Here is a 27289-nt window from a genome sequence, read left to right on the forward strand (position 1 = left end):
GATTTCTACAAGTATATATAGAAATTCTTAGAATCACTTTTTCTTTGTATTATTATTGGCCTTTTGAAAGTTTGAGTAATGTGAGAATCTTTGAATCACATTTTCATTGAATTATCAAATCATGTCATATTATATATTGAAATATGTGAGAATCTTTGAATCACATTTTCATTGCATTATCAAATCATGTGATAATAAATTGAAAAATGTGAGAATTTTTGAACCACTTTTTCTTTGTATTATCACATCATGTCCTAATATATAAAAAACATGATAATCTTTGAATCACTTTATTATTGCATTATCAAATCATGTCATAGTAAATTGAAAATGTGAGAATCTTTGAACCATTTTTTTGTATTATCACATCATGTCATAATATATGAAAAACGTGAGATTCTTTGCATACTTTTTCATTGGATTTTCAAATCATGTCATGTTCAATTGAGAGATATGAGAATCTTTATTATTATATAAATTACATGATGTGCTCTACATTTTCATTCACAACTTTGAATCATTCTAGTCTATTCTCTTCTTTTCATCCACAACTTATTTTAACTTTTTACAAAATGCCATTACGTTCTGCAGGATATACTCATGAAGAAGATAAGTTCTTATGCCAAGTCTATATGGAAATATCCCAAGATCCAATCACATGTGTTTATCAAACGTCCGATCAGTTCTGGTCTCGTGTGGCAGATGCTTATGAGGCTGGGAAAAATGTAAGTTGGAACGAACGTACAAAGAAATCTATTCATTGTCGAATTCAAACTATTGAAAAAGCAACAAAGAAACTGCATGCATGCCTCAAGCAATGTGAAAACAGACGTCCAAGTGGTGCTTCAAATGATGATATTGTAAGTGTTTTATGATTAGTGTAATATATATTTACTTATTTTGTACTAATGTCTTTTTGTTTTAAATTGTAATGTAGTTTGAGCAAGCCAAATTAATGTTTGTGGATGATCCAAAATACAAAGGAGGCTGGAAATTCGATCATGTGTGGAATATCATCAAATTTTTTGAAAAGTTTAAAGATGGTGACTCTTCTGCGAAAAAAGTGTCGAACACTTGTGGTTTCGGAGATACAAATTCAGCTTCTGATTCTGCTACACAAGAATCTCAAGGTTTATCCTCGTTTTCTTTGAATTTAGGTGACAAAGAAGATAATATTAGTGGATCTTCGTCTAAAAGACCAGTTGGAGTAAAAAAGTCTAAACTCAAAAGAAAAAAAGATGATGAAACATCACTTGTTATTAACATTTTGGAAGAAAGAAATAAAAAACTCTTGGAGGAGTTAAAGAAGACAAGCGCACAAAGAGAACAACAACTAGAGATTCAAAGTAAGAATTATGCTTTGAAAAAACAAAAAGAAGAAAACAAAATTTTATTTTGTGATGTGAATTCCATACAAGATACTAAAGTTCGAGAATACATTCAATTCGAGCGAACTCGAATTTTGTTGGAAATGAGTGAAGAACAGCAAGCTCAACAACCTCCTCAAACATCAACTTCATTTGAAAAATATTTTAATGATCTTAGTGGATCTGGAAATGGTTTACCAGATTATTAAGTTCTTGTTTATGTTGTATTAATAAGTTTTATATGTTTAGTTTTGTGTTATTAATTATGTATTTGACTTTTTATCTTAATTAAGTAAGTTTATTTTATTTATTAGTATAAAATTTAAGTATATTTAATATTTTAAATTGGTATAATAAAAATAACAACTGAAATTAGAAATTAATTGAATTATATTAAAGTATATTGTTTATGTTGGCAAAAGATAAGAATAAATAAAAGTTAAGGACCAATTTGGAATGAAAAAGTTCATCTTCAAAAAATGAAGATATGTACAGTAGATCTTCAAATTTGAAATAACATTGTTCATGGCTTCATTTTGAAGCAAAAAATAAAGTAGGGTTGGAGCAAAACTTTCCTCAAAATGAAGCAAAAAGTGAAAAATGAAATGGGGTTGAAGATGATTTTATGTTTAATTATTCTCTGATTAATCCTCACTTAGATTAATCCTCACTTAATCTCCGATTTTTTGACAACTCGCTAAGCCCGACATTACCGTCCGACTCGCGTAATTTTGAACATGGATATAAACACACAAATTTAAAGCCAAAAGACTACACATATCTTTGCGATCATGATATAAACCCAAAAAACTTACAAAAAGACAACGACTTTTGCAAGGAAATGAGGTTAGAAGAAACCATCATCAAGTAGAGGAAAATATTGCATTTGATTATTTATTACAAATTGGCCCAAGATTGTATATAATTTATTTGAAGTAAAATTTAAGAAATTCTGGTGATCATTGTTGATTTTTGAAAATTGAAAAAGTTCTGAAAGCTTAAAATATTTAGCCAAAAAAGAAAAAGAAGAATAAATATTACATGTACAGTACTGTATAACTTTAAAAATTTAATAAGTTAACAAACGAGTAAACCGTAAACCATATTTCCGGTTAGTGAATGGAAAGAAAAAAACTTATAGGAATTAGGGTTTTGAGCTACGCCGCATAGTAACCCTCTATATAAATTGAGCTTTCTCTTCTATCCCTTATATCTTCTTCACAGTCTTCTCTAGCTTTTTTCGTAATCGATTATGTGTACATAGTTTCTTAGTTTGATAGTAAAAAGATAGCCCGATGAAGAAGAATTCCCAAAAGATAGGAAGTGCCGTATGACACTTTAAACGCAGAGGCGGACTGAATCGAGGATTGCATCGGGTCTTTTTCGATTTCTCAATCCCCCGTTCAGTCTTCTCCCCCACGACCGTACGCGGGTCCTAACCCGGGTCCGTTTACGACTCGTGACCGAAGCTGCCCGGATCGGGTTGGGTTATCTTGACCGTACTTCCCACCGTTTCCGTGTCCTCTTCTGTGTGGTTGATTTTAAACGGGTTTCTGAGGGTTTTTATTTTTTTTATTTAATCAATTGTCCGATGCCACGTCGACGATAGCTTTTATTGGCGATGATCGTCGATGCTACATTGGACATAAACGGATGTTTGTGTTTCGCTATTCTGATAGGAACCTGTGGATCTTGATTCTTTTGTGATCTACGGAGCCATTTCGGCGATTACATTTTTTTGGTTAATATTAATGATAGTGATTAGTGGGAAGGAGAATTGATGATGATTATTGCTAAAATATGGAATTACCGTCTGAATATTGATGTGAAAAACGCTGGCTTTTCTGAAATTTACTTACCCACTAATATTTTTTTCAAAAGATTTGATTTATTTTTTGTTAAAGGACAGTGACGATTGATATTAAGGTCTCGTTCGTCGTAACATAGGTCTTAAAAGCCTATTTGCCGACCATTCTGTTATATCACCACCCATATTCTGAGTCCTTTTTATCTCTATATTATTTTTTTTGTACTTGGCCGATGATTAAAACGATTAAGACAAGCATATGTCCGAATTAATCTATGTTGATAATCCTAAACTTTCAATGAGGCTGATTTTTCTATATTATTTTTCTTGTTTGAGTTTAGTAGAAAGGAAGGGTCAAGTGAGGAATAATAATGCATAGTTCAGATGATCACCATGATTACAAATCTGTAGCATAGTCTTTCGCTCCTATCTGATGACCCACTCCTAATTCTTGTTTTCTGAGTTCTGTGCTTACCAAACTTTAGACATTGAATGTTTGGTAAGACATCGTTGACATACCAAGTCAAATGTTTCAATGTTGAATAGGGATGTAACTGACAACCTTGTATTTTTAATAACTGCTATAGAAAATATTCTATTCTCATAGGCTCGTTGGAAATTTGAAGTTTTGTAAAAGAAATGGCTGTGAACCCGGGCTTGTGACAATCTTAGGTTGAAATATATAGTTTATAAGCTTGATACACCAAATGCAAATGAAACTTGGAGAAACTTTTTGTAACATAGGAGTTTGTTTCCCCTTACACTATTAACCAACCAATGGAAATGTTATTAGAGTCCTACCTTTACAAAGTGATTAGCAATGTCAATTGGGCGGGCCGGGCGGGTTTGGGCGTGTCCGAATGGGCTTCATTTTTTTGCTGGACAAATTTGGTCGAAGCCCAAATGGGACCATAACCAAATGGGACCATAACCAAATAAGACCATGATTTACTAGATTTGTTGAGCTGTCCAAATAAGCCCAAATGGGACTCAAAAGCGGAGAAGAATCGATGAAGGAAAAGGAGAGTCGATGAGGGAGGAGGAGAACCGAAGACGGCGAAGAAGGATCGACGAAATCGCAGAAGATCCGACGAAATCGCAGAAAAATCGCACGAAATCGACGAAAACGGTGGAGAAAGAGGTGATTTGCATTTTTTCCAATTTTAGAAAATCCTAGATATTTAGGTTTATTGGGCGGCCCATGTCCAAATGATTAAACCCAGTGTAGCCCACGGACGTAATTGGGTTTGTCCATTTGGACAAAAATTAATTATGGTCCAATATGGTTTTGTCCATTTCTGTCCATATCTATTTGGACATGGGCCGCCCATTAATAGCCTACCCAATTGACATCTCTAAAAGTGATGAATAATGCATAGTTGAGATGATATATCTTCATGATTACATTATCTGTAGCATAGTCGTTCGCTCTATCTGGTGACATCTTTCCTTAATTTTGATGTTTGTTAGGTTTGACGGTTAATCTTTGGTTATTGATTTTTTTGTTTATCAAAAAACTAAACAATATGAAGTTAATTGCGAAATTCTAATGTAGAATTTCGACCATCTGGTTAATTACGTTGAACTTTAAAGAGTAAAGACCTGTCTTTTTTCATCAGATTTAAGGTTGTGCATTAGAAAAGCAAAAGAAAGAACCAAATCAGCTGTTATGCCTCCCATGCTATGAGCAACAATAATCACTTGTTCATCATCATCATCCGAGCTGAGAACCTCAAGCAAGGGTTTGGAGTAATCTTCAAAGCTCTGTATCTCTTCCACTTTGACCGTGCTTATACCCGAAGCAGCAAGATCAACAGCAACCACGCTGTGACCGGCAGCCTAAAGATGTGGTATTATCTTGTACCAACACCATGCCCCATGGCAGACCCCATGACAAGCACAAACCTCTTCTGTTTCTTCTTTTCTTTCTCCATTTTGATTTTTTCTGTTACCGGAGTGTTCGAGAACTCTCTTTTGTATCTGTGTAGATATATGATGTTTCTCACGCAAACTCTGTCATAATTTTGTTTTCTATATCACCACCCCCATATCTTGCGGATATTGCTTTTCTTGAATTTATAAGTAAAGTAGAGTTTACAGGTTCAAACGCACAAACTGCTTCTGCTTCTCTACTCCATTGACTTGGTTTCTGTTTACAGGCTGTCATTCTCTTGTTTACGAAATATGTGTAGAGATAAGATATCTTATCGAGAATATCAAAGCAAGACAATATTTTGTGTGTATTAAGTGCAAAAAAGTCCAAGGCAAGTCTGGCACGTGATGGACATTGGTCTCACATCCATTCTTTGTATCATTTTGGCGTTACAAATTTAGTGAAACAGAACAAAAACCCTGGGGAAGAGACTTCACCCACCTTTCTTGAGCTTTTGATGCACATGTTTTGGTAAAAACTGAAAAGGCCTTCATTTTGCGTCACATCTTTGTACCGCCGGTACACTTTGTTTTTTTTTTTTTTTTTACTATCATTTCTTTCGGATCAATAAATCATACTGCAAGCAATAACAAAGATGACCTCACATTCAGTCTCACAGTCCCTTTTAATTTAAACCCACAGACAAATTTTTCTTTCCGGAACCAAGTGTTGACAAGTATGTCCCATACACGTTTGAGAATTAATGGATTCAATTGCAAAAAGCATTCAAGATTGCATATTTTTCCAATTTTTTTTTGAAGTTTATTTACGACATTTATCCATATACCAATCTACTCTTTTATTCCCAATGTTTTGTTATATTCAGAGTAGGAGAGGGACCTGGCTTGCTTTGAATTGAATCAAAACGTGATTGTTCTGAAAAGCTCTGGCTTTGGCATTCCTTCCGTTGCTCTCCATATTATGTTCTCCAGTTTCTCACATAACTTCTTGTAGAACTGCAGCAAATGCAATATTATACCATAAAATCAACACAACAATGATATCTAATGCAATTTGCTGTAGATCAGATATATTTATTTAATAAACCTTGTGGTATTCAAGTGTTTCACCAGCAGCCTTTCTAACGTCTACCATGAAAAGTGATGGTGCTACCTCATAAACCTGCATATATTACCTTCATTTTTTTATAACTTAATTATAGAAATCCTTTTTCTTGATGATGATTCAATAGGAAGTTAAACTAGAATTACAACCTCTATCACAACAGCAAATTGCCCTGCCAATCCCTCCAGCCTTGTCTGTTCCATTCAACATAACGTGCATACTCAAGAAAACAAATTCATCGGACGCATAATAGTAAGTGTATATAATGCTCTCAGGATTTATAGATGACCTTGAAGTTGCGCGTATGAGCCCTAAAACCCATTGAGGTTGCAACAGCCTCAATGTTAGCAATTATCACACTAGGCTCCCTTCTAGAAACAAAACGGGTTTGCCTTTTCACAAAATCCTGCCAAAGCCACATCTTAAAGGATAAACCGCAAGCAACCAATATGCAAAGGTCAACAGGTAACTATCAATAAGTACACGTACCTGTCGCCTGTCAAATAGTGCTGATAGGTTTAAGCCTTGTGATAAGGTAATCATCTCAAAGGCATTCATCATCAGGGGTCCCTCATATCTTCTCTCTATATTCTCCGCTACATAACTTCCCTGTGATACAAAAGTGCAACCACAAGTAGCTTGAGCTAAGACACATAAAGCAACCACAACCACGAGATACATGTTGATAAGTGATTGTGCATGAATATTGTAATTAGACCAACCTCAATTCCATCAAAAACTGCACGAATATCATCGAGATTCACTTCTCCCTCTTCCTTTGCTCGAGTAGGCATGTAACTTATTCTGAACCACCGATCATTCCTAATTCCTTGGATTTGAATACGCTGCACTAATCGGGAAACAAACATCCACAGATAAGGAGAACTAATAACTTTATTACGTAATAACAGCTAACATGAAAGCTACAAAGCAAAACCACTCACTGTTTTGGGATTGGGGTCAAGTATCCTCTGTATTAAAGACTTCACGTCTGCAGAGAACCACTGTGGACAAGAAAACTCTGCTGCACCAATCTGTAGAAAAAAAGGTAATGATGACAAATTCAATTTTCCTGAGTGTTAAGGATGCCAAAAAGTGTGACTTACTTTTCTGTACAAAGATGGAAGATCAGTCTCAGAGAAGGGTAAGAATCCAGCCATGATGACGAAAAGAATAACCCCGCAAGACCAAATATCTGCTGCTGAACCATCGTAGCCTTGGCCATTGAGTACCTCTGGAGCTGCATAGTTTGGAGTTCCACACGTGGTCCGCAAAATTTCTACTCCCTGACTCAGTACATAACCAAAATGAATGAAAGAGCCAGCTACAAAAGGAAATTAGACTGTGTGACCACTTACTTGCTGAGGCAATGCACTGAGTCCGAAATCAGAAACCTTCAGGTTACCATTGTTATCGAGTAAAAGATTTTCTGGCTGCAATAAAATAGATCAATCAAAGCCTGGGATACAAGTAGAAATGTTCTAAAAACAGAAGAAAAAAAATGAACAATACTTTGAGGTCACGGTGGTAAACACCCTTGCAGTGACAATGAGAAATAGCATCTACAAGCTGTTGAAAGTATTTGCGAGCCTCGCTTTCTTCGAGTCTCCCTTTATGAACCTGCATCAAGTGCAAGACGACATCCAAAACAAGAAATTGAAGTGGAAAGCTAGTTATTACACAGAGACTATATAACTTAAAAAAGAATGAAATGGCATACAATTCTATCAAAGAGCTCTCCTCCAGTCACAAACTCCAAAACGATATATATTTTCGAAGGACTCGCCAAAACCTACATCCCAAGAAACCAACATCATCAGGTGGAAACATCATGCAGAAGGAGACAAACTTGGCAGATGCAACATACCTCATACAACCTTACTATGTTAGGGTGCCGTACAATCTTCATTATAGATATCTCTCTTTTGATCTGGACAAAAAAAAACAATTTAGAAGATAGCAAGAACCAAATACTGAGAGAGAGAGGAGAAGAAGGGCACCTACCTGATCAGCCATCTTGTTCTTGAGAATAGTACTCTTAGCCATGATTTTGATGGCAACGTTTTCTCCAGTCTCTATGTTCCTCGCAAACTTAACCTTAGCGAAACTTCCTTCCCCTATGGTTCGACCAACCTCATATTTCCCTAATTTCCTCGTTTTCTTTGTCATATTTTTTTTCCTCTGATCCATTACATCCAGCTGCGTCAATGAAAATCTAAACATGACAACAAGGAACATATTCAATTCCTCTCTTAAGTAACAAAAAAAATAAAATCTGGCGATTTGAAGAAAAACACAATTCAATTTATAAAGGTTCAATGGAAAAGAACAGAAGTTCTTATGAGATTGGTAAGAACAAGACATGAAAGATGGTATCTTTGATCAGAGCTAAGACATGAAAGATGGTGTCTTTGATCAGAGCGTAAACAGAATCTTAATTGCGAAATCTACAATCTTTGATCAGAGAATTAAAAGCTAATCCTTACCCTTTTTCGTGAAGATTAAGCGAATTAATATCGAGAGAGATCCTCAGGTTTGTCGAGTGACCCAAATCTCTTATTTGGTTTTTGGATGGACCAAGTGAAAAGACAACAAAAATGGAACGAACCTACTTACTACTTGTGGACAAAGTAATAATAAACGTTGGATCGATATGAAAGAGATCCGAACCGTTCGATGATGTTTTTTATTTCTTTTTGTTTTGTTTAGAGATTGCAAGGATGTCATCAGCAAGACTATTTTTAATTCGTTATTTCATTTTGTTATTTTCTTTCGGAGATTTTCCTTGAAACGAATCAAGGTACCACTGATATCTGTAGACTGTAGTCATGCCCACCTTAAAGTTTTTTCTCTGGGAAACTATTTTATGAAACTTTTTTTCTGAAAACATATAAGAAATCCAGAAAATTAACATAAATTTTAAACCTACATTATGATTTTAATAATAAACTTAATAATAAAATTATAAAATATTAAAATATATATCATCAATTAAGATTTTGTTGAAATTTCTTCACAATCTAACAAAAATGGTGATTTTGTTATGTCCAAATGAATAGTCAAAGAAGAAACAAAATTGTTGGAGAAGAAATTTTATTTTTATATCAAACACATGATGTAAACTAATTTTCAAAGATATAAGCCATGTTCATGACATGTGAGTCAATCTCATATCAACTGAAAAAAAATCGGTGTTGTTGGTTTGGATAACATTTTGGAAAACTTACAAAAGAAAGTCTGGTAATGGGTAAGGAAAATAAAAAGAAAGATAATTGTTTGTGACGCAAGCTAGGCTCTGTAAAGAGGAGATAGGAAAATAAAAAGAAAGATAATTGTTTGTGATGCAAGCTAGGCTCTGTAAAGAGGAGATAAATATTGCAAACTATATACATAGAAGTGCGACACCAAAATTTAGACATCTTATCTATTAAAATAATAGTACATATATTTTATACTGAACTAAGCAAAAAATCAAAAATACTACATGAACTTTCAAAATTATGTTTATATATTGACCGTCAAATGTATTATTTAAGCATTAATTTATTAAATAATGTTGCTTTTGATAAACTTTTTAAATTTTAAAATTTTAAAATATTACATAAACTCTCAAAATCGTATTTATATATATATATTGACGGTCAAAGAATTAATCATCCGTTAATTTATCAAATGACATCATTTTGGATAATTTTTGTAAAACTAATGATTATCTTTTGGAAAGTTCGAACTCTCGTACTGATGAACAAGTAATAACATATTAACTGCTTGACTAAAGTATTTTTTTTATAAATTTGTCAATATTAACTGATATTTAAGTTTTATTGTTAATCAAATAAATGATATCAATTTTTATCGTTTTAGTTTTATAAAAAATATATAATTATTTATTTTTAATTTAACTTTAAAAACATTATTTTACAAAATTTAAATATTGTAAAATTTAAGACTTTTGTGTTGTTTTCTCTTTAGATCAAAACCAAACGACGTTACTTTTGATAAATTTTGTAAGATTTCAAATTTAAAAATTAAAAAGTACTATATAATTCTCAGAATCGTGTTTATATTTATATATATTGAATGTTTAAAAAAACTATTCCTGGTAACATTTATTGATTAACAATAAGACTTAAATATCAGCTAATGTTGACAAATTTATACAAAAATATGCTCTTATTTGTCCATCAATACGAGAATTCGAACCTTCCAAAAAATAATTATTAATTTTACAAAAATTATCTAAAATGATGTCATTTGATAAATTAATGGATGACTAATATCTTTGACAGTATATCTATGATTTTGAGAGTTTATGTATTATTTTTAAATTTTAAATTTTAATTTTTTTTATCAAAATCAATGTTTATTTGATAAATTAATGCTTAAATAATCCATTTGACGGTCAATAAATATAAACAGAATTTTGAGAGTTCATATAGTATTTTGAATTTTTATTTAGTTTAGTATAAAATATGCGCTACTATGAAGTTCAGAAAGAAAAATGAACAATACTTAAAGTTCATGTAATATTTTTGAGTTTTTATGTAGTTCGGTATGAAATACGTACTATTATAAAATTTGGTAATGAATATACACAACAGGTAAATTACACGTTGAAATAGACATTTTACCCATGTTTACGATGTACTTTGTTAGTCCTATTGATCATTTAATAATGTTCAAAATAAGAATTATTCACATCCGTAAACTCCTCCATATGCACCTACACCTAGATATGTTGTGTTTCAACTCGTTACACTCTTACTAAAAAAGAATACAAGATTCAAAATATCGTAAACAACAAGTAAACAAATCAAACGTTCAAAAAAAAAAAACAAGTAAACAAATCAAGGTTTGTCAAATTAAACCGGTAATAAACAAAGAATATGACTTTAGCAAAAGAAAAAACCCAAAGAATATGCATATGCAACTACGACTAACTTAGTTGATAATAGTTGATAATTAGAATCATAATTAAGTCTTGGAGTCATCTTTTTTTGGTCAAAAGTCTTGGAGTCATCTAAAAAGACTTATCAATAAGTTACTTGTAGAAAAAGATATACCAATATACTTTTTTTTCTTTTTGGGAGGTTCGGGTCGAAGTCGAAACCCGTAAATCTCTTTAAACCTAAAATCATAGCATGTTAAATTAATTTCGTCCCAACGGTCACTTGAATTTGGGACCTTTCACACAATATTCAGGACCCTTTCCAGTAAAGCTAATGACCTAAGATTTTTTTTCCAGGAAATTCACGGTCGAAACCCGTAATCTCTCTTAAACCCGAAATCATAACATGTTACATTAATTTGGTCCGATCGGTTAACTGAACAAGAGACCTCTGATACAATGGTCAGATTCTTTTCAGTTGAACTAATGACCTCTAATCCAATATACTTTGTTGAACACTGCACAAATATGATATATATGCTCTAAATACTAAATATACTAAACAATGCTTCACCAAAACAGCTATTCAATACAATAATTGAAATCAAGTGGAGGTGGTAATCAATCAATACTGAGGATCAGATTGTGAAATCAGATGTGAAGAGAGAGTTTTGGGACAGTCTGACTCCCTCTCAATATTGGGGTTGGGGCTAGCCCCATAATAATTTACGTAATTAACCTGTGTATAATAAGCTATTGGGACTAAACCCGTTTAGTGATTTACTGTTTCTTTTGTGTGTTGCAATTAGTTAGCTGAGGAGAACCAAACTAACAAGTAAAGAATTTCTCGTGGCTTTTTAGAGGGTCAGATTGTGAAATAGTTTCGGCCATTTTGGCTTTTTAGAGTTACTACAGCATAGTCCTCGTGACACAATTTATTCACCAAACGAACTCAATAATCTTAAACTGAAAATGTTGGGACAATGTCCATAATTTGCTGAAGAGTAATACCAATCAAATTCTGCTAATCATCTTTAATCCCGACCGCTTCAGAAGATATCGTAGTGGTGGCGTATGGAGATTGAACTCTCAAACTTTTGCTTTCTAGAATACGTTCTCTTTTTTTTTTTTAATAATTAGAAAACTTGTCTGAAATAACTTCAAAGAAGATAAGAAATCGAAAGAGATAAGACTTTATATAAACCCATCTTGGGAGTGGTGGTGAAGTTGACCTTTTAACTTCTTCCTGTTTCTTTAGCCATCTTCTTCTTTTCTATTTTTTTTTCCCAAACTCAAAAGCATGGAACGACTTCGTCAGCTCATGATCATCTTCTTCTTCTTCTTCTTCCTCGTGACCGTTCTTGAACATGCTTCTTCTGCTCGGATTCTTACAATCTCTAAGCCCGACAGGCATGATATTGCAGCAAGTGCTCGTTGGCTTGTTTCTCAAAACATTTGGGGTGTCCTCAGGTATCTTACTCCTCTGTTTTCACATGAACAGAGCAAACTCTAAAAAGTATTGGGCTTTTAGTTGATTGATCTGGTGGGTATCTCTCAATCATCTAGTAAGAGCGTTTTGGGGGCAAACTGTAACAAAAAGTTCGTTTCTTTTTTTTTTTTTTTAGCAGAATGAATCAAATCATTGATGACAGTGTCGATGAATGTTAAAGTTGTTGAGATTTGCTTCTTCAAGCTTGATCCTTGCAAAATTGAGATTGCATAAGCTTTCATCGGATACTTTGTTGGGTTCCTGAGATCAAGCTTTCAACTTTTTGATTACTTCTTACAGTTCGTTTTTGTTTGTCTTTTTTTTTGTTGTGGTTAGATTTATATAGATGAGCGAAGGAGATTGTTGGAAGAGTCTGTGTTGTATTGTGAGTCTTACAATGGTGGATTACTAATTCTTTTTTTTTTTTTTTTGGTGATTTTGTTCTTGTTGCAGCACATTGTCTATTGAGCATGATGGAGCACCTTTCGGGTAACTTTGTCTTTATGAATCCATTGATCACTTAGATGCAGAATAGTTCCAAGATTGCAATTTATATGTCTTCTCACTAGCGTGTGCTATCTGTTATAACCGATGATATAACAACTATACATTACTAAGATATTGGTCTCTTTCAAACTGTGTTTTTTTTTTTTTGCAGGAATGTTGTGTCATATAGTGATGGTCTGCCCGGGAAAGGCAAGGGTATACCATACTTTTACTTGACAATGCTTGATCCAACCACAAGAAACGCATTAAAAGACTCGAGGGCTTCATTCGCAATCAGTGAATCTCCCATTGGAACTTGCAAGAGAGATCCCATGGACCCTACTTGCTCTAAACTAACCCTCACCGGAAAGGTATAAACTTTCTTACCATACTTCAAACTTGTCCCTTTTAGATTTACTCATGCTTCTTTATCTCATATAATAATGTCTCAGTTGTTGCAACTGGATGAAGGATCTGAGGAAGAGAACGTAGCCAGAAAAGCTCTATTCACTAAGCATCCAGAGATGATGGGTAAACTTTTCTCTAATCTTGTTTTAGCTTCAGATTCATGAATTATTGTATTCATCAGTGTTTCTTTGTGTTGTAGATTGGCCTAAGGGACATGAGTTCAGTGTCTTCAAACTGGATATCATCAATATATTCCTGATCAATTGGTATGGTGGAGCTAAATCCATCACCGTAGATGAATATCTTCGTTACAAGGAGTAAGTACCAATGCGTGAACCCCTTTTTGAAAACATCGGTAATCTCTGAGAAACGGAGCTCTGAGGTTTTAGAATACGGTTTTGTTTTAGTGTTTGGAGCTCATAGTTTGTGAATGTCTTTCAGGACCAAAGTCGCTTCCTTTTTATGAAAAATCGCAGCTGGAAATGAGCAAAAGGTGAAGAGTAAGCATATCATGAAACTTGTATATATTGGTAACACAATAAAAATGTATTCAGCTCTTCTGTAAATGACTGTTGTTGATAGCCTTTCGATTACATTTATGTGGACATGATGAATATAGAACTATTCATAAATTACCACAATCCAAATTCAAATGTACAATATAAAAATATATATATATTGCTATGAATAAAATTGACAAGTGTGCATAGCTTGATTTGTTATATGTCTTGGTCTCTTTGTTTTTGTATAGTTTTTCTTTGGCGTGTGATTTATTTTTGTGCCATGTGATTTGTTATAAGTTTCTACTAGATTTTGATCCGCGCGCCCGTGCGGGTGTATTTTTTAAAATATGTTGGTATTTATTTTCATGTCAATACCAGAGTTAGGCAAAAAAAATCTGAATCCGAAGAGCCGAATTGAAATCGATCCGAGCAAGTAGTACCAAACCCAAACCAACATTGATTAAATATCCGAGTTATTCAAAATTTTGGTAATTAGAGGACCAAAACCGAATCCAATCCAAACCGAAGTATTACGGATACCCGAATATATCTGAAATATATTTATATCCATAATACGATATTTTTAAGTTGGTTTAAGTACTTGAAAATATATACAAATAGTCAAAAGTAAATATCTAAAATAGTTAAAGTATACTTAAAATACCAAAATACTTGAAAAATTATTGATTCTCGATCCAAATATTTAAAACAAACAAATTTATATGTTAAGTTTAGGTATTCTAACATTTTTTGTTAGATTTTATATGTAATATATTATTTTGTCTGTAAATTTTGAGAAAATCAAAGTATTTAATGAACTTAAAAAAAATTAAATGGGTTATCCGAACCCGGACTGAACCTCAAAGATCAAAATCGAACTCGGACCAAAATTTAGAAATATTCGAATGAGACTTGAATTTTTGACCTCAGAAACCCGAAACTCAAATTGATCTGAATCGAACCTGAGTTGGTACCCGAACAACCATCCTCAGCCACTATTATACATCATATATGTGCAACCATATAGTTTAACTAATCGTATTTTATATGTATCGTCATATAAGTAATCATATAATTAATAGTATTTTATACGTAGCATCATATAGATAATCACATATATTATATTTTTAAAACTTAATGTGAAAAATAAAAGCCAGAATTTAAGTTGGTATATGAAATTGGGCTTTGTATTGTATTTTTCTTATATATATTGAAAACATTTTTTTAATAATAGTTATTCGAAAATATTTAAGTAAAAATAAAATTTTGAATATACGTATATTTTGAATCAATTTTTGATATAAATAAATTTTAAATTATTATTTTGATTTGAAATATGTACATAAAGTTTAAATTTTGTTTGTGATGATTTTAGAGAAAAACGTTTTTAAGTAATTATATGGACCCCTTTTCGTATATTTTAAAATAGAGTGAGATAGATAGTTTCTGATAATATAATGAACTTTCAATTTTTCTTAGTAACATAAGCTAATTACTATTCTTTTTAATATACTGCTATCGAGTTTTTAAACAAACCTCTTTTGGAAAATGTTATCCACATTTCCAAATAAAACTATTTTTAAAAACAACTATCCATGTTTCCAATCAAACTTTTTTTTTAAACTGTTATCCATGTTTTCAAATAAAACTTTTTTTAATTTGCTATCCATGTTTTCAAACAAAATTTTCTAAAATAAATTGTTATCCATGTTTCTAAACAAACTTATTTTTAATTCTATACATGTTTTCAAACAAATCTAATTTGTACTTAGTTTTAATAATATAGGTAAAATATACATAGATTCCCACACAGTTTTAAAAACTGGTTGAACCGGTTGGACCGGTCCCACCATTGATTCAACTATAATTTCGAGTGGATGTTCGGTCCGATTTTCAAAACATTGGTAAATATATTATGTTGAGTTAAATTTATTATTAATACATTATGTGATGTTCTGGGACAAAATTAAAATAAATTAAATAGGTGATCAACTTACAAATATTTAAATTGATATATAGTTAAATGTATTATTAATATATTATGCTATTTTGTAACTTTAAAATATTTAATAGTTGATATTATTTCTTTTATATATTTTTAATTGATAAGGCTGTTTAAAAATTATAAAGAATTATGGTTAGTCAAAAGCGATTCACGTTTACCATATTCAAAGTCCTTTTTTTCTGCTGAAAAAATCATTTCTGATATGGTTAGAGAATATTTAGGTAGATAGATAATTAATGATAATTTTAATTGGATAGTTATTATTAAAGGGAATGGCACAAGTTGGTAAATAGTAAGAAAAATCAAAGGTTATTTTCCATTTGTACTTCACTTTTAATAGGATAGATTCAACTTTCGAGTTCATCAAGGAATGATCTCTATTAGCAATGGTGTTGTGCACTTGTGCTCTTCATTTTTGTTTTGACTCGTCTTGCTCTTCATACTATGTTTTGGTGAAGTGTACTGATTGGCAGCTGCGAAACGTTGTCGTCTTTAATTTTTGGGACAAAAACAACAAAATCTAGAGCCTGTAAGCCCATCAACCGTTGAAATTCTTCAGATCACATCTCGACCGTCCAATTGCAAAGGATAAAAAGGAAAATACTAAACAGAAAAAGATTTTTTTTTACCGAATGACCGTTGAAATTCATCAGATCACATCTTAACCGTCCAATTTCTTAAACAGAAAAATGGAAATTTTGATAAAAGACCGTTGGAAACAATCTCTCTATATATAATGCATAGCTTCTCCCGCAAGAGTTAATCACAAAGTTTCTTTTTTTACTCTCTCTCTCTCTCTCTCTCTCGTTTCACTAGTTTAGGGCTTGCTTCTAGTTACGATCAAATTTAGGGTTTTTACTACCACCATCGATAACTAATAAGAAGGATGATTCGCAAACTCTCGACGTTCTACGTGCAGTTGTATAACATCGTTGATGATCCTTCGTCGAATCCCATCATCTCGTGGAGCAAAAGCAGCCCTAACGGCTTCGTCGTCTGGGACGTGAAAAAGCTTCGCAGAGACATTCTTATGAAACCCTCCTATGGAGTCATGTTGTTGGGCAGAAATTCAACGGAGTTCATCGCGAACCTTCGCTCACACGGCTTTCGAAGTGTCCTCAAGGGCTTTGGGGAGTTGGAGTTTGAGCATGATGATTTTACGAGAGGCACTGTGACGAAGAAGAAGAAGATGGTCAAGGCTTTGTCCGAGAGGTTTGATGCTCAAATCAAAGCCATCAAGTGTAGATTCAAACCCAAGAAATTAGCTTCTCTTAAAGATGACTTGATAATCTCTTCCCCTAAGTAACCTACGTAGTATCTGATCATAAAAAAAAGCCACGTCAAAAGTAGTCTCTGATCAAAGTTTCCTTCTTTTCTTAATTGTAACTAAATTTTTTTTTTTAGTATAAATTTCGTAACCTCTTGTTCTATGCAGTTGGTTCTATGTGTGTGGTTTGATCAAGTAGAGAGTTGTTTCTTAATTGTGCTGTACGTTTGTCCAAGGTTCGAGTGAAAATTTGAAAGTTTTGAGTTTTTTTTTGTCTCTCGTTGCCTTTTGTTCTCAACATGTAATATGTTCTTCTCATTGATTGTCACATCAGATCCTTATTTGTCTAAACACGAATTAATTTCAATTAATTTGCTTCTGTTTTTCGTTAATTCTCTCTCGTACTCTATTTAACAACCAAAACATAATGTACGTTGTACTTGAAAATTGAATCTAGTTTAGATTCTTAGATCAAGATTTATGCCCCAAAAAGTTGCAAGGTCTGAAAGAACACTCATTATATAGAATAGAACATGAGCTAGATATATAATCAAAAATAAATATAAAAGTAGATATATATCAAAGTTTTGGACATTTGAATAATAAAGAATCAAGTTTAATTTCAAATCGGCAAAACTTATTAACTAATTAAATAGAACCAAGTGACAAGTCTGGCTCAAAACAAAAAAAAAAAACGAATGAAAAGGGACTATATATAGTCTCGTACTTTCTATTTGTTTAGTGCAGGTTCTGGATCTTGCTGAATCTGCACCGAACTCAGAACATAAGAGCACATATAGGTGGCAAACTTGTACATTTTCCTTCCCTTCCAATATATGTGTGACTATTATTATGTCTTAGTCTTGTGATGATTCCTTCCCTTCCATTATGTCTGCAGTAGCTTCCCTCTCCTCATGACTTCTTATCTTTTGAAGTTTTGATGCTTTGCCTTATGATGCTCTACCATGCATGAATGTAATTATATTGGTGTTCTAGTGAAAGTGAAAAAGACAATGGGAACAAGGAATAAAAGGGAGGAGGGGTAGTTTTAGTTAGTGTAAAAAGTTATATATAGCTAGTGAGAGTGAAATATGTATATTTGGACTGACTCTGAGTTTGCAGGATAAGTAGTGTGAAGAAGCTAGTGAGAGTGAAGTGTGTGTTTGGACTATGACCGAATATCTTAAAAGTCAACCGAAACGAACCTTAAAATCAAATAATGTAAACCGAAGATCCAATCCCTGGTTCTTTCCGGTTTGATTATAATGAGTGATTAGGAGGAGTCTCTGGCAGAGTTAGAGGTTTTTCTTTGTGGGGAGAGGTAAGTCAAGTGTGTGGCGACCATTGGTCAGTGGGAACGAGTGGCAAATATCTGAAAGGACGAACGTCAAGAAAGTCTGAAATTCGATCTATAGAGAGATAAAAAGAATCAGATTTCAAGAAGAAGAAGAAGAAGTGACTTTCGCGTTTGATCTTGAAAGACTCAAATGAATCCTCAAGCTGTTTCGTGTAGCTTCGGCTTCGTTTCTGCTCCACTTGTCTCTCCCAGAAGAACATCCCGATTTGTTATCCACGCCAAGTGTAAAAAAAAGATACTTTCTTCAATCTTGTTGAAATCGGTGATTAGTTTTGGATTCATCTTCTTGTTGATTTTGCAGCGGAACCATCGGAGAAATCAGTGGAGATAATGAGGAAGTTCTCGGAGCAGTACGCTCGTCGCTCTGGGACTTACTTCTGTGTTGACAAAGGTGTTACTTCTGTCGTCATCAAGGTTTGGTTAATTCAACCTTTAAAGTTTCCAACTTTTCTGGTCTTTGTTTAAAGATTCTATGTTTGTGTTGCAATCTTTAGGTTGAGTTGTGTTGTGTTGAATAGGTGGTGGTTTTGGTCTAAAGTTACTATCTATCTCGGTTGATTATGAACTACTTGAATAAAATTGAGTCTTCTGTTCGTAAAAAAAAAAAAAAATGAATCTGCAGAAGAAATTGAATTAGTTCATGTGAACATCTTGAAATCTAGTGCTTATTATTAACTAATCAAGTGCCTGAGTTAAAGAAATTGAGTTGGTACTAGTGAACATCTTTGAGTTCTAGTGTTTAAACCAACCAAGCGGCGGCTAAGTCTTCTAGTTGTAGAATAATGAATCTTGATTTAATTAACCAAAATTCCAAGCTCTGCTTCTTTCCGGTTAGTGAACATCTTTGAGTTCTAGTTTGTTAACTAACGAAATGGCTTAGTCCTTAGTCTTCTAGTAGCAGCATAATGAATCTTCAGAAGAGATTGGTTGATGCATGTGAACATTTGGACCTCTAGTTCTTAACTAATGAAGTGGCTGTTTTTTGGGAACAGGGTTTGGCTGAGCATAAAGATTCGTACGGTGCACCGCTTTGTCCTTGCAGGTGATCTTTGCTTCTGGGTTATCATTATTTTTTAATAGCATTTGAAGTTTCTGTATCAACCCAACAAAGTCTGATATTTTTTTTTTTTTTTTTTGGTGTAGACATTATGATGATAAAGCTGCTGAGGTTGGACAGGGCTTTTGGAACTGTCCTTGTGTTCCCATGAGAGAGAGGTAAGAAGTAGCTCCATTTGCTTGCACAAGCATTCTGCGTGTGTGGGGGTTGTTTATAAAATGATCATAGGTGGTCCTTTTGGTAACACTGGTTATATGTTATAAGCTGGACTGTCTCCTACTTGTTTATGGTTAGTAATTGGGTAGTGGTCAGAAGCATAGTTGGCAATAATTGTCAATAATCTTCAAACAAAAAAACTCTTATCATAATATGTTAAAAATAAGCATATTTTTTCTGATAACACTCTTGTACTAAAGTTTTAATCATTTGTGCATCAGGAAGGAGTGCCATTGTATGCTTTTCTTAACTCCTGACAATGATTTCGCTGGGAAAGATCAGGTAACCAACCCTCTGATCAGTATACTTTCCCTAGTTGCAAGCTTGAGATTCTGACTCCATTTTAAAGCAAATTAGAATGCACTGAGACGTGATATGCCCTTTCTCTTCATTTGTTTTTGGTGCAGACTATTACCTCAGAGGAAATCAAAGAAACAACAGCTCACATGTGAGAAGAACTGATTCAGAGAGAAATGTATCATCAATGCATCCCTGTAAATTGATACCTCCATCGTCTTCTTCTCCGTTCTTCTGTACAACTATTTCCCTTCTCAGATAAATACTTTAGTATGATCTTGTTTTTTTTTTTGCAAATGATTACAATACAATAATATAAAAAATGATATGACTTTATGCCGAATGTCTTCAGTAAGCTTTTTCATGAGTTATAGAAACAGGAGTTCTTCGTCCACACCTTAAAGCCAAAGCTTCCATAAACTTTTCACTCCATCTTTGGTCGGCACATGCAGTACTAGTCAACAATTCTTGCAAGTTAGTCTGTTGGTCAATGTCAGAATCTCACAGCATCGCTTAGCACTTGTCTGGATTATAACATGTTGTCACAATCGCCATTGAACATATTTCACAGTCGAGAACTGTTCGTTTTTTCTTCTATGATTTGATTTTTGGGGAATTCGTGAGATTCATATGATATGGGATCCAAACTAAGCACTTGCACACAATACAGATAGAGATGTCAATCATGGACCTGGACCGCGGGCCTGGCCCGTAAAGAACTGTTGCGGGACGGGATTGGGCCGAGATTTTATAGACCCGCAAATTAGCGGGCTTTGCGGGACGGGTCTTTGCGGGACTGGGTCTTTTGCGGGACGGGACGATGCGGGTCTGCGGGATTACAAAGACCCGCATTTTTTTCCTTTTCAATTCTTGTTTTACGTCAAAAAAAAAAGAATGAAAAAGGTAATTTATATTACTTTCCTCTGAAAAAAAGAAAAAAGCTTCAGCAATGATGATTCGAACTCCGACGATGATGTTTTGAGCTCCATTAGTGTTTTAATTTAGTATTTTTTTATTAATTTTGGGATTAGCAGCTTAGATTTGGTGTTTGATTATATTTAGTTTTTATTCATTAAAACTAAAAAATTGGTTATGAACTTAGGAGTTATAAGCTAATGAAAAACATATTCTGAAAATATCGTTAATTGTTATGTAAATATGTTTGAGTGTGACAAAATTAACTATAACTATTTTATTTGGTTAAGATAACATGAACAAGACTAAGCTCTGATCAAAGCGGTAACGAGAATAAGTTATGGTTAGAGCCTTGATCGACTAAGCTATTTAATTCTATAACAATGATGTCGTTCAGCTGAAAGAGTTAGTCTTGTTACTGATTAGAGCCTTCTTCGATATGTATTTTATTCTTCATGTTCTCTCGTTACTTATCATTATATCTTGTTACATCAATAGAATAGAATATACATTAACATCTCATTTTTACATGCACTTTTTGTTTGGTTATGACTTCATATATATATATAATCATCTCATGTTCTATATGCACTTTTAATAGAGAAAATATGCATAATATATAACAAATTTTGAAGAATTTGCATTGTAGACATTTCATGTATATAAATTATGTGAACTTGATTATGTAGGGGAGCAGCCTGAGGCATCTTAGAGCAGCATATAGCATCAGGAAGTGTTCTGGAGCGGCCTGCAGTGTCAAGCATGATCGGATACATTACATTAACGTATGTCCCGCGGGACAGCCCGTAAAGGAGTGTGCAATTTGCGGTACGGGCTTGGGACGACCTTTTGGAGACCGCAGCCCGCGCGGGCCTGACCCGCCGCGACCCGCAAAGAGATGAGCCCGCTGCGGTACGGGACGGGACGGGACGGATCAACCTGTTTGACATCTCTAAATACAGAGGATACCAAAGCGATTAGATCAGGTGGAGATACAACACTAAAGTGAGTCAATCTTCATGAAGAAAATTAGTCACAATTGAATGGAAGAATCTGACTTATTACGATCTACTGTTGAAATCATGTTCCTTAGGCCGAAACCGATATATCCTTGTGGTTTGCTCATGAGGCTAACTAACAACAATTCGGTGACTTAGGTAACTTTGATAGGTAAACGACGGAGAAAATTTCTGACGAGTTGTTCACTCAACCTCTACACTAGTTGACTAGTTGTGACCTTAACAAGTCAAGCTTGTAAGAACAATTGGGTGAAGCTTGTGATTGTGTTGCTCGAGACAAGTATCTAATAACATTCTTGTATGTTTTCCAACTCTGTTTCAGTGATTTTCTGTGCTGAAAAAACAATAAACCATTGCAAGTTTATAATTTACTAACAGTACTAATTAGAGATATTACAGTATCAGGTACATGTGTACTATATCCCCTTCCCTTAAAGTAATCATCAGTTTCCATACTCAAATTATATTTTCATCTGTTGAGATAAAAGAAGGATCTGCCGTGAGACAATCAACGAGATAATAATACATATCACAATGTTTTAAAATAAACGGTTTCATTGAAGTTCTACTAGTTTTCATTAAAGGTATGACCATGCATACATATATGAATAGTGTACTAAACCGAACAGGAGGTCAGACTTTAAAAAAAACTTTTGTTTTGCAGTTACATTTTATATAAAAACCATGCAGTTGCATAAACAGCTTCACTCTTTATGGTCGGCTACTTCATCAGGTGACCTCCTGATAGGAATCTCAGAGTTGTCGCGACAAATAGTGGAGCTAGAGAGATGGTAGAGTAGATTCCTGAAGCAGTCTGTTCTTCTCATCAACATAGCTTGAAGACATATCGAGATTAAAATCTTGAGAGAAGCTAGGGTTACCGACCATATTACCACCAGAAGTGTCCTGAAAATCGAAGCAGAAGTCATCTGGAAGCATGTTTGAGAGAAACGGATCTACAACGTTGAAGTTGTTGGTAATATCACTCATACACATGTTCTGATCCTGATCAAAGCCATAAAGCTCATGCTGCATCAACTGATTCAAACCGTAGTTACTCACAGATTCTTGCAGCTCTAGTGGGAACACTGAGTAATCATGTATGCTTGATACGCAAGGATCTTGAACGTTGTTACCCACAAACATGTTCTGATCATAATAACCACCACCATAAGGCATCAACTGATAATGTAACCCAGATTCTTGTGCCGCTGAAACGCAAAGATGTTGAAAGTTGTTGTTGTTGTTCTGATCATAAACACAGAGCTCCTGATTTGTCAACCCAGACTCTTGTGGTAACGGTGTGAGCTGGCTAGGGTTCAAAGATTCCTTCTGTTTCTTTGCCGCAAGAAAACGACGCCGTTCTTGCAGAGTAGAGTAACTTAGTTCCAAGGACTGAATGAGTTGGTTGATTTGATCGACAGAGTAATGATCGGAGATTGGGTACTTCAATTCTTCAACATTCTTCTTCTGGGCCCTCTTCTTGAAATTGTTGGTCATCTTCGTCGTCTTCTTATTCTTGTTGAGGAACTCGTAAAGATTGAGGCTTTTCTTGCGTCTCTTGGCTTGGTCTAACTGGATGTAGCGGAGAGCCAAGTCTCTCACTTTGTCTCTGTTCTCGGGCCATGTCCTCAGCTCTCCGTCTGGTCCGTAATGAATGACGCAGGCTTCGATATCACAGAGAGTTGTAAGCTCCTGAGCTTTCTTGAATATCGTCAAGAGTCTGCTGTTCAAACTCGTTGCAGCGAGTGAATAAGAAGAAGAAGGAGACGATTTGGAACAAGAGGAAGAAAGAGGTGGTCGCATGGTGGTGCCTTTTCTTGTTTGATTCTCGAAACAACTCTCTCTCTGTTTTTCTCGCACACGAAGAAGAAAGAAAGAAGAAAACAAATGGAACTTGCGTGAGAAACTTTTGTGAATTTGGTTAGTGAATGATATATTTATAGATTTTTCTTTGACTTGCGGTGAAAAAAGGAAATATTTACTTCAGAAAATTATTTAGCCGTTGAGGTTTGTGAGAAAAGGAAAGATTTGCTTCAGATTTTTTTTACCGTTCTCTCTCTCTCTCCCCTCATTAATGAAGGGTAAATGTCATGTGCCTTTAGATTTACTTTGATTTCTTTTTGATAGATTTTCGTTTGATATCGATTGAGCTGGAGAATCACGTACAGTTTTTCCCATTTACGACTCTTTTCTTTATGTTTTAGGGAAGGGAGAAAATTTGAATTGAGACAGAAGCACTCTCATTCAGCTGGAAGGATAGATACTTAAAAGTAAAAGTATTGGATGATCCCGCTAGGTTTTAGTTCCTTAGTTAAGGTCATTATCCTTTGTAATGTGTGGCGTAAGAGACAGTTCATCTTCACCGGTTTGGTAAGATGAATTTGTTCTCATAGTGGTCAAAGTGATCGGTTGTTAGATAGGGTAATGTAGGATCCTAATGAGTGATCCTAGATGATGCTATATCTTCTTCCATAGATCACATTGTGGTTAAAGTCTCTGTGGAGGCATTGTGGTCACAATTGGTTGTATCAACATAGCAAGTGAGAGTGAAATGTGTATTTGGACTATGACACTGAGTCTGCAGGACAAGTAGTATGAAGAAGTGAGAGTGAAGTTGTGTACTCTTCTTTGGACTAAGACAAAAACCAAAGACGTGTACTTACTTGAAAGCACTGGTCTTTCTTTACACCGCTGTAACTTCTATGGCTCTTTTGAAAACGCAACTTCCTTAGCTCCTTGGCAATAGCCAGACAGTTCTCCATAATCATCTCAACGACTTAAGAACATGAATAATCTTTGTTAATAATATCTAAGTTCGGTGTTCTGTTTTGGTTTTATATAGAGTGAGAGAGTATTAACGTAAAGCAGAAGCAACTGTCTTAAATTTAATTCTGGTGAGACAAAAAAAAGGATTTATCATAAGTTTCACACATATTGAGAAAAAAGGCAACAAGAGACTTAAAAAATATGCATCATGGACGATCTCCAATTCGTAGTTTCGTACATATGATTCAAAGAAAACGCGAGGTTGGTTACTACGTGAGTACTAACAACGTTAGCATTGGTCTTTACACTGCTGTAACAACCATGCTCTTTTTAAAAAGCAACTTCCTTTAGCTCCTTGGCAACAGCCTGACAGTTCTCCATAATCATCTCAACGACTTCATAACATGAATAATTTTTGTTATAAATATCTAAGTTTTGTGTTAGGTTTTGGTTGTTACATAAGAGTGATAAATTATTAACATAAAATTCTGGTGAGACAAAAAAGGATTATCATAAGGCAAGGAGAGACTCCAAAAATATGGATCATGGACAATCTCCAATTCGTACATAGGATTCAAACAAAACCCGAGGTTGGTTTAATATATCAGCTTTGATCAGATCAGTAAGAGATTCTCTAGCCTTTTCTTGATTTGGAGATTTTCTTGAATTTTTTTTCTTGGTTGATCAGATACGTAAGTTTTGAAAGAGAGTCTCAACATTGAGGGAAGCTTTCTTGGCTTTGAGTCTACACTTTATGATTTTGATTTGAGCATCGAACCTCTCAATCCTCTCCGACAAGGCTTTGACCATCATCTTCTCTGTCTCAATCCTCTCCGACAAGGGTTTGACCATCATCTTCTTCATCAGAGGGCCTCTGGCGAAATCATCATGTTCAAACTCAAACACCCCAGGACCTTTTTCTACACTTCGAAAGCCATTAGAGCTCAATTTTACCCAAAACGCTGTTAAGGTTCTGCCCAATACAGAGGAGGATTTGAGAAGAATGTGAAGCTTTTTCAAGTCCCAAACGACGAAACTGTGGTTGTTGCTTTTGCTCCAAGAGATGATCGGATCAGACGAACGGTCATTGACGACCTGATATAACTGGAGGAAGAACGAAGAAGAAGATCTCGTTGGTAGTTTGCGAACCATCTTCCTGTATTGGCAAAAGATCGGGAAGAAGAAAGAGAGAGAGAGTAAAAAGGAAACTTTGTAACTGACTAGCTCTTTGAGGGAAAGCTGTTATTATATAGAGGAAAATCTTAGTCGGTTTAGAAAAAAAAGGAAATTTCTGTTTGGGATTACTTTCTCCATCTCAACGGTCACTAAAGTCAACGATTCGATTCGGTCAATTATACGGTTAGGATTTGATCGCATGAATAGCAACGGTCAGTATTGAAAATCTTAGTCGGTTTTATTGACATATATTACGCGTTTTAGACTTGGTTATAGCCGCTAGGTTTTTGATGTGTTTCTGAGCCCAAAAAAGGAACGACACCGTTACGTGGCTGCCAAGCACTGCACGTGACAAAACGCTAAATTCAAGACGGAGCTTTTTGATCGGTTGTGTTCGAGTTCTCTTTCACCCTCCCTCTATTTTCGCGCCAAATTGGAGAATCTTGCCTCGACTTATCAGAGCCTGTAGACTATAGAATCTCTGATTTTCTTGTAAAGTTTTGGATTATCTGTTATATCTTTTTAAAAGGAAATGGAAGAAAATTTGAATTGAGATTAAACACGCTGATTAAACTGGAAGGATATACTTAAAAGTAAAAACATTGGTCTTGTCTGTTTTGAGGTAGACGATGCCAATCTGTTTTAACAAGCCTTTCAACATAGCAAGTGAGAGTTGGACTATGACTCTGAGTTTGCACAACAAGTAGTACGAAGAAGTAGAGCAAAGTGTGCAGCACTAACCTTTCTTTTGTAACTTCTATTGCTCTTTTTTAAAACAAACCTTCCTTAACTCCGTTCTCCGGCATGTGTCTCAATGACTACAAAACATGAGTGATCTTTGTTGTAAGCTTCTAAGCTTGGTGTTATGTTTTGTAACTTCTATTGCTCTTCTTAAAACAAAACTTCCTTAGCTACTTGGCAACAGAATATGAGTAGTCTTTGTTATAAACTTCTAAGTTTGGTGTTTTGTTTGGGTTGTTATACAGAGTGAGAGTGAATTAACGTAAAACATAAACTAATGTTTTGAAATTAATTCTGTTGAGACAAAAGAAGAATCTGCTGTGGCAGTCAACGAAAATATACATATCACAATAATTCTAAATAAAATGTTCCATTGAAGTTCTGTGAGATTTCATATTTGAATAGGTTACTAAACCGAACAAAAGGGATCTGACTTGAAAAACTTTTTGTTTTGCAGTTACATTTACATATAAGCGTATTCAAAAAATATATATAAAAAAATGCAGATGTATAAACAACTTCAC

At 34.3% G+C, this 27289-nt stretch overlaps 6 protein-coding genes, 1 long non-coding RNA gene and 5 other non-coding genes across 14 annotated transcripts; 9 read left to right on the forward strand and 3 right to left on the reverse strand.

Moving 5' to 3' along the window:
* Window positions 1–2415: 2415 nt before the first annotated feature.
* LOC108851452 (uncharacterized) lies at window positions 2416–5340 on the forward strand. Its single transcript, XR_001949310.2, has 2 exons — window positions 2416–4315; window positions 4794–5340. It is a non-coding gene; the product is annotated as an uncharacterized LOC108851452 (long non-coding RNA).
* LOC130512236 (small nucleolar RNA U49) lies at window positions 2658–2725 on the forward strand. The gene has a single exon (XR_008945793.1). It is a non-coding gene; the product is annotated as a small nucleolar RNA U49 (small nucleolar RNA).
* LOC130512233 (small nucleolar RNA snoR2/U65) lies at window positions 2953–3103 on the forward strand. The gene has a single exon (XR_008945790.1). It is a non-coding gene; the product is annotated as a small nucleolar RNA snoR2/U65 (small nucleolar RNA).
* Window positions 3145–3217, forward strand: LOC130512177 (small nucleolar RNA snoZ7/snoR77). Its single transcript, XR_008945737.1, has one exon. It is a non-coding gene; the product is annotated as a small nucleolar RNA snoZ7/snoR77 (small nucleolar RNA).
* LOC130512190 (small nucleolar RNA Z43) lies at window positions 3271–3371 on the forward strand. Its single transcript, XR_008945748.1, has one exon. It is a non-coding gene; the product is annotated as a small nucleolar RNA Z43 (small nucleolar RNA).
* LOC130512188 (small nucleolar RNA snR60/Z15/Z230/Z193/J17) lies at window positions 3524–3616 on the forward strand. The gene has a single exon (XR_008945746.1). It is a non-coding gene; the product is annotated as a small nucleolar RNA snR60/Z15/Z230/Z193/J17 (small nucleolar RNA).
* A 48-nt stretch (window positions 5341–5388) lies between the features above and the next one.
* Window positions 5389–8808, reverse strand: LOC108849026 (CBL-interacting serine/threonine-protein kinase 24). 3 transcript variants are annotated; one of them, XM_057008564.1, is made up of 15 exons: window positions 8659–8808; window positions 8177–8387; window positions 8040–8102; window positions 7893–7964; window positions 7685–7792; window positions 7531–7605; window positions 7279–7458; window positions 7117–7206; window positions 6895–7017; window positions 6662–6781; window positions 6462–6578; window positions 6322–6366; window positions 6155–6229; window positions 5948–6063; window positions 5389–5684 (listed from the first exon to the last, which is right to left on the reverse strand). In XM_057008564.1, the coding sequence occupies exons 2-14, from the start codon at window positions 8360–8362 to the stop codon at window positions 5968–5970; spliced, it is 1350 nt and encodes a 449-aa protein (XP_056864544.1). In that variant the 5' UTR covers window positions 8363–8387; window positions 8659–8808; the 3' UTR covers window positions 5389–5684; window positions 5948–5967. The 3 variants fall into 3 exon arrangements, with proteins under 3 accessions (XP_056864544.1, XP_018478022.2, XP_056864545.1); XM_018622520.2 differs by having other exon boundaries at window positions 5389–6063; window positions 8177–8371; window positions 8659–8783; XM_057008565.1 differs by lacking the exon at window positions 8659–8808 and adding an exon at window positions 8535–8558 and having other exon boundaries at window positions 5389–6063.
* Window positions 8809–12296: 3488 nt separating this feature from the next.
* On the forward strand, window positions 12297–14165 carry LOC108848907 (uncharacterized). Its single transcript, XM_018622364.2, has 6 exons — window positions 12297–12530; window positions 13003–13038; window positions 13208–13406; window positions 13488–13566; window positions 13643–13760; window positions 13885–14165. Exons 1-6 carry the CDS (start codon window positions 12361–12363, stop codon window positions 13907–13909), a joined length of 627 nt encoding a protein of 208 aa, XP_018477866.2. The 5' UTR covers window positions 12297–12360; the 3' UTR covers window positions 13910–14165.
* A 2672-nt stretch (window positions 14166–16837) lies between these two features.
* On the forward strand, window positions 16838–17257 carry LOC108850664 (heat shock factor protein HSF8-like). Its single transcript, XM_018624156.1, has one exon. It carries the CDS (start codon window positions 16838–16840, stop codon window positions 17255–17257), a length of 420 nt encoding a protein of 139 aa, XP_018479658.1.
* Window positions 17258–18553: 1296 nt separating this feature from the next.
* LOC108851995 (ferredoxin-thioredoxin reductase catalytic chain, chloroplastic) lies at window positions 18554–20488 on the forward strand. The gene is made up of 6 exons (XM_018625479.2): window positions 18554–18799; window positions 18877–18989; window positions 19568–19617; window positions 19719–19790; window positions 20070–20130; window positions 20256–20488. Exons 1-6 carry the CDS (start codon window positions 18706–18708, stop codon window positions 20298–20300), a joined length of 435 nt encoding a protein of 144 aa, XP_018480981.1. The 5' UTR covers window positions 18554–18705; the 3' UTR covers window positions 20301–20488.
* A 2371-nt stretch (window positions 20489–22859) lies between these two features.
* On the reverse strand, window positions 22860–23980 carry LOC108850652 (agamous-like MADS-box protein AGL75). Its single transcript, XM_018624147.2, has one exon. It carries the CDS (start codon window positions 23883–23885, stop codon window positions 22860–22862), a length of 1026 nt encoding a protein of 341 aa, XP_018479649.2. The 5' UTR covers window positions 23886–23980.
* A 1462-nt stretch (window positions 23981–25442) lies between these two features.
* LOC108852371 (heat stress transcription factor A-6a) lies at window positions 25443–26074 on the reverse strand. Its single transcript, XM_018625867.2, has one exon. It carries the CDS (start codon window positions 25998–26000, stop codon window positions 25533–25535), a length of 468 nt encoding a protein of 155 aa, XP_018481369.2. The 5' UTR covers window positions 26001–26074; the 3' UTR covers window positions 25443–25532.
* Between the last annotated feature and the right edge of the window lie 1215 nt (window positions 26075–27289).

This window comes from Raphanus sativus, chromosome 4, assembly GCF_000801105.2.
Source record: "Raphanus sativus cultivar WK10039 chromosome 4, ASM80110v3, whole genome shotgun sequence".
Classification (NCBI taxonomy): domain Eukaryota; kingdom Viridiplantae; phylum Streptophyta; class Magnoliopsida; order Brassicales; family Brassicaceae; genus Raphanus; species Raphanus sativus.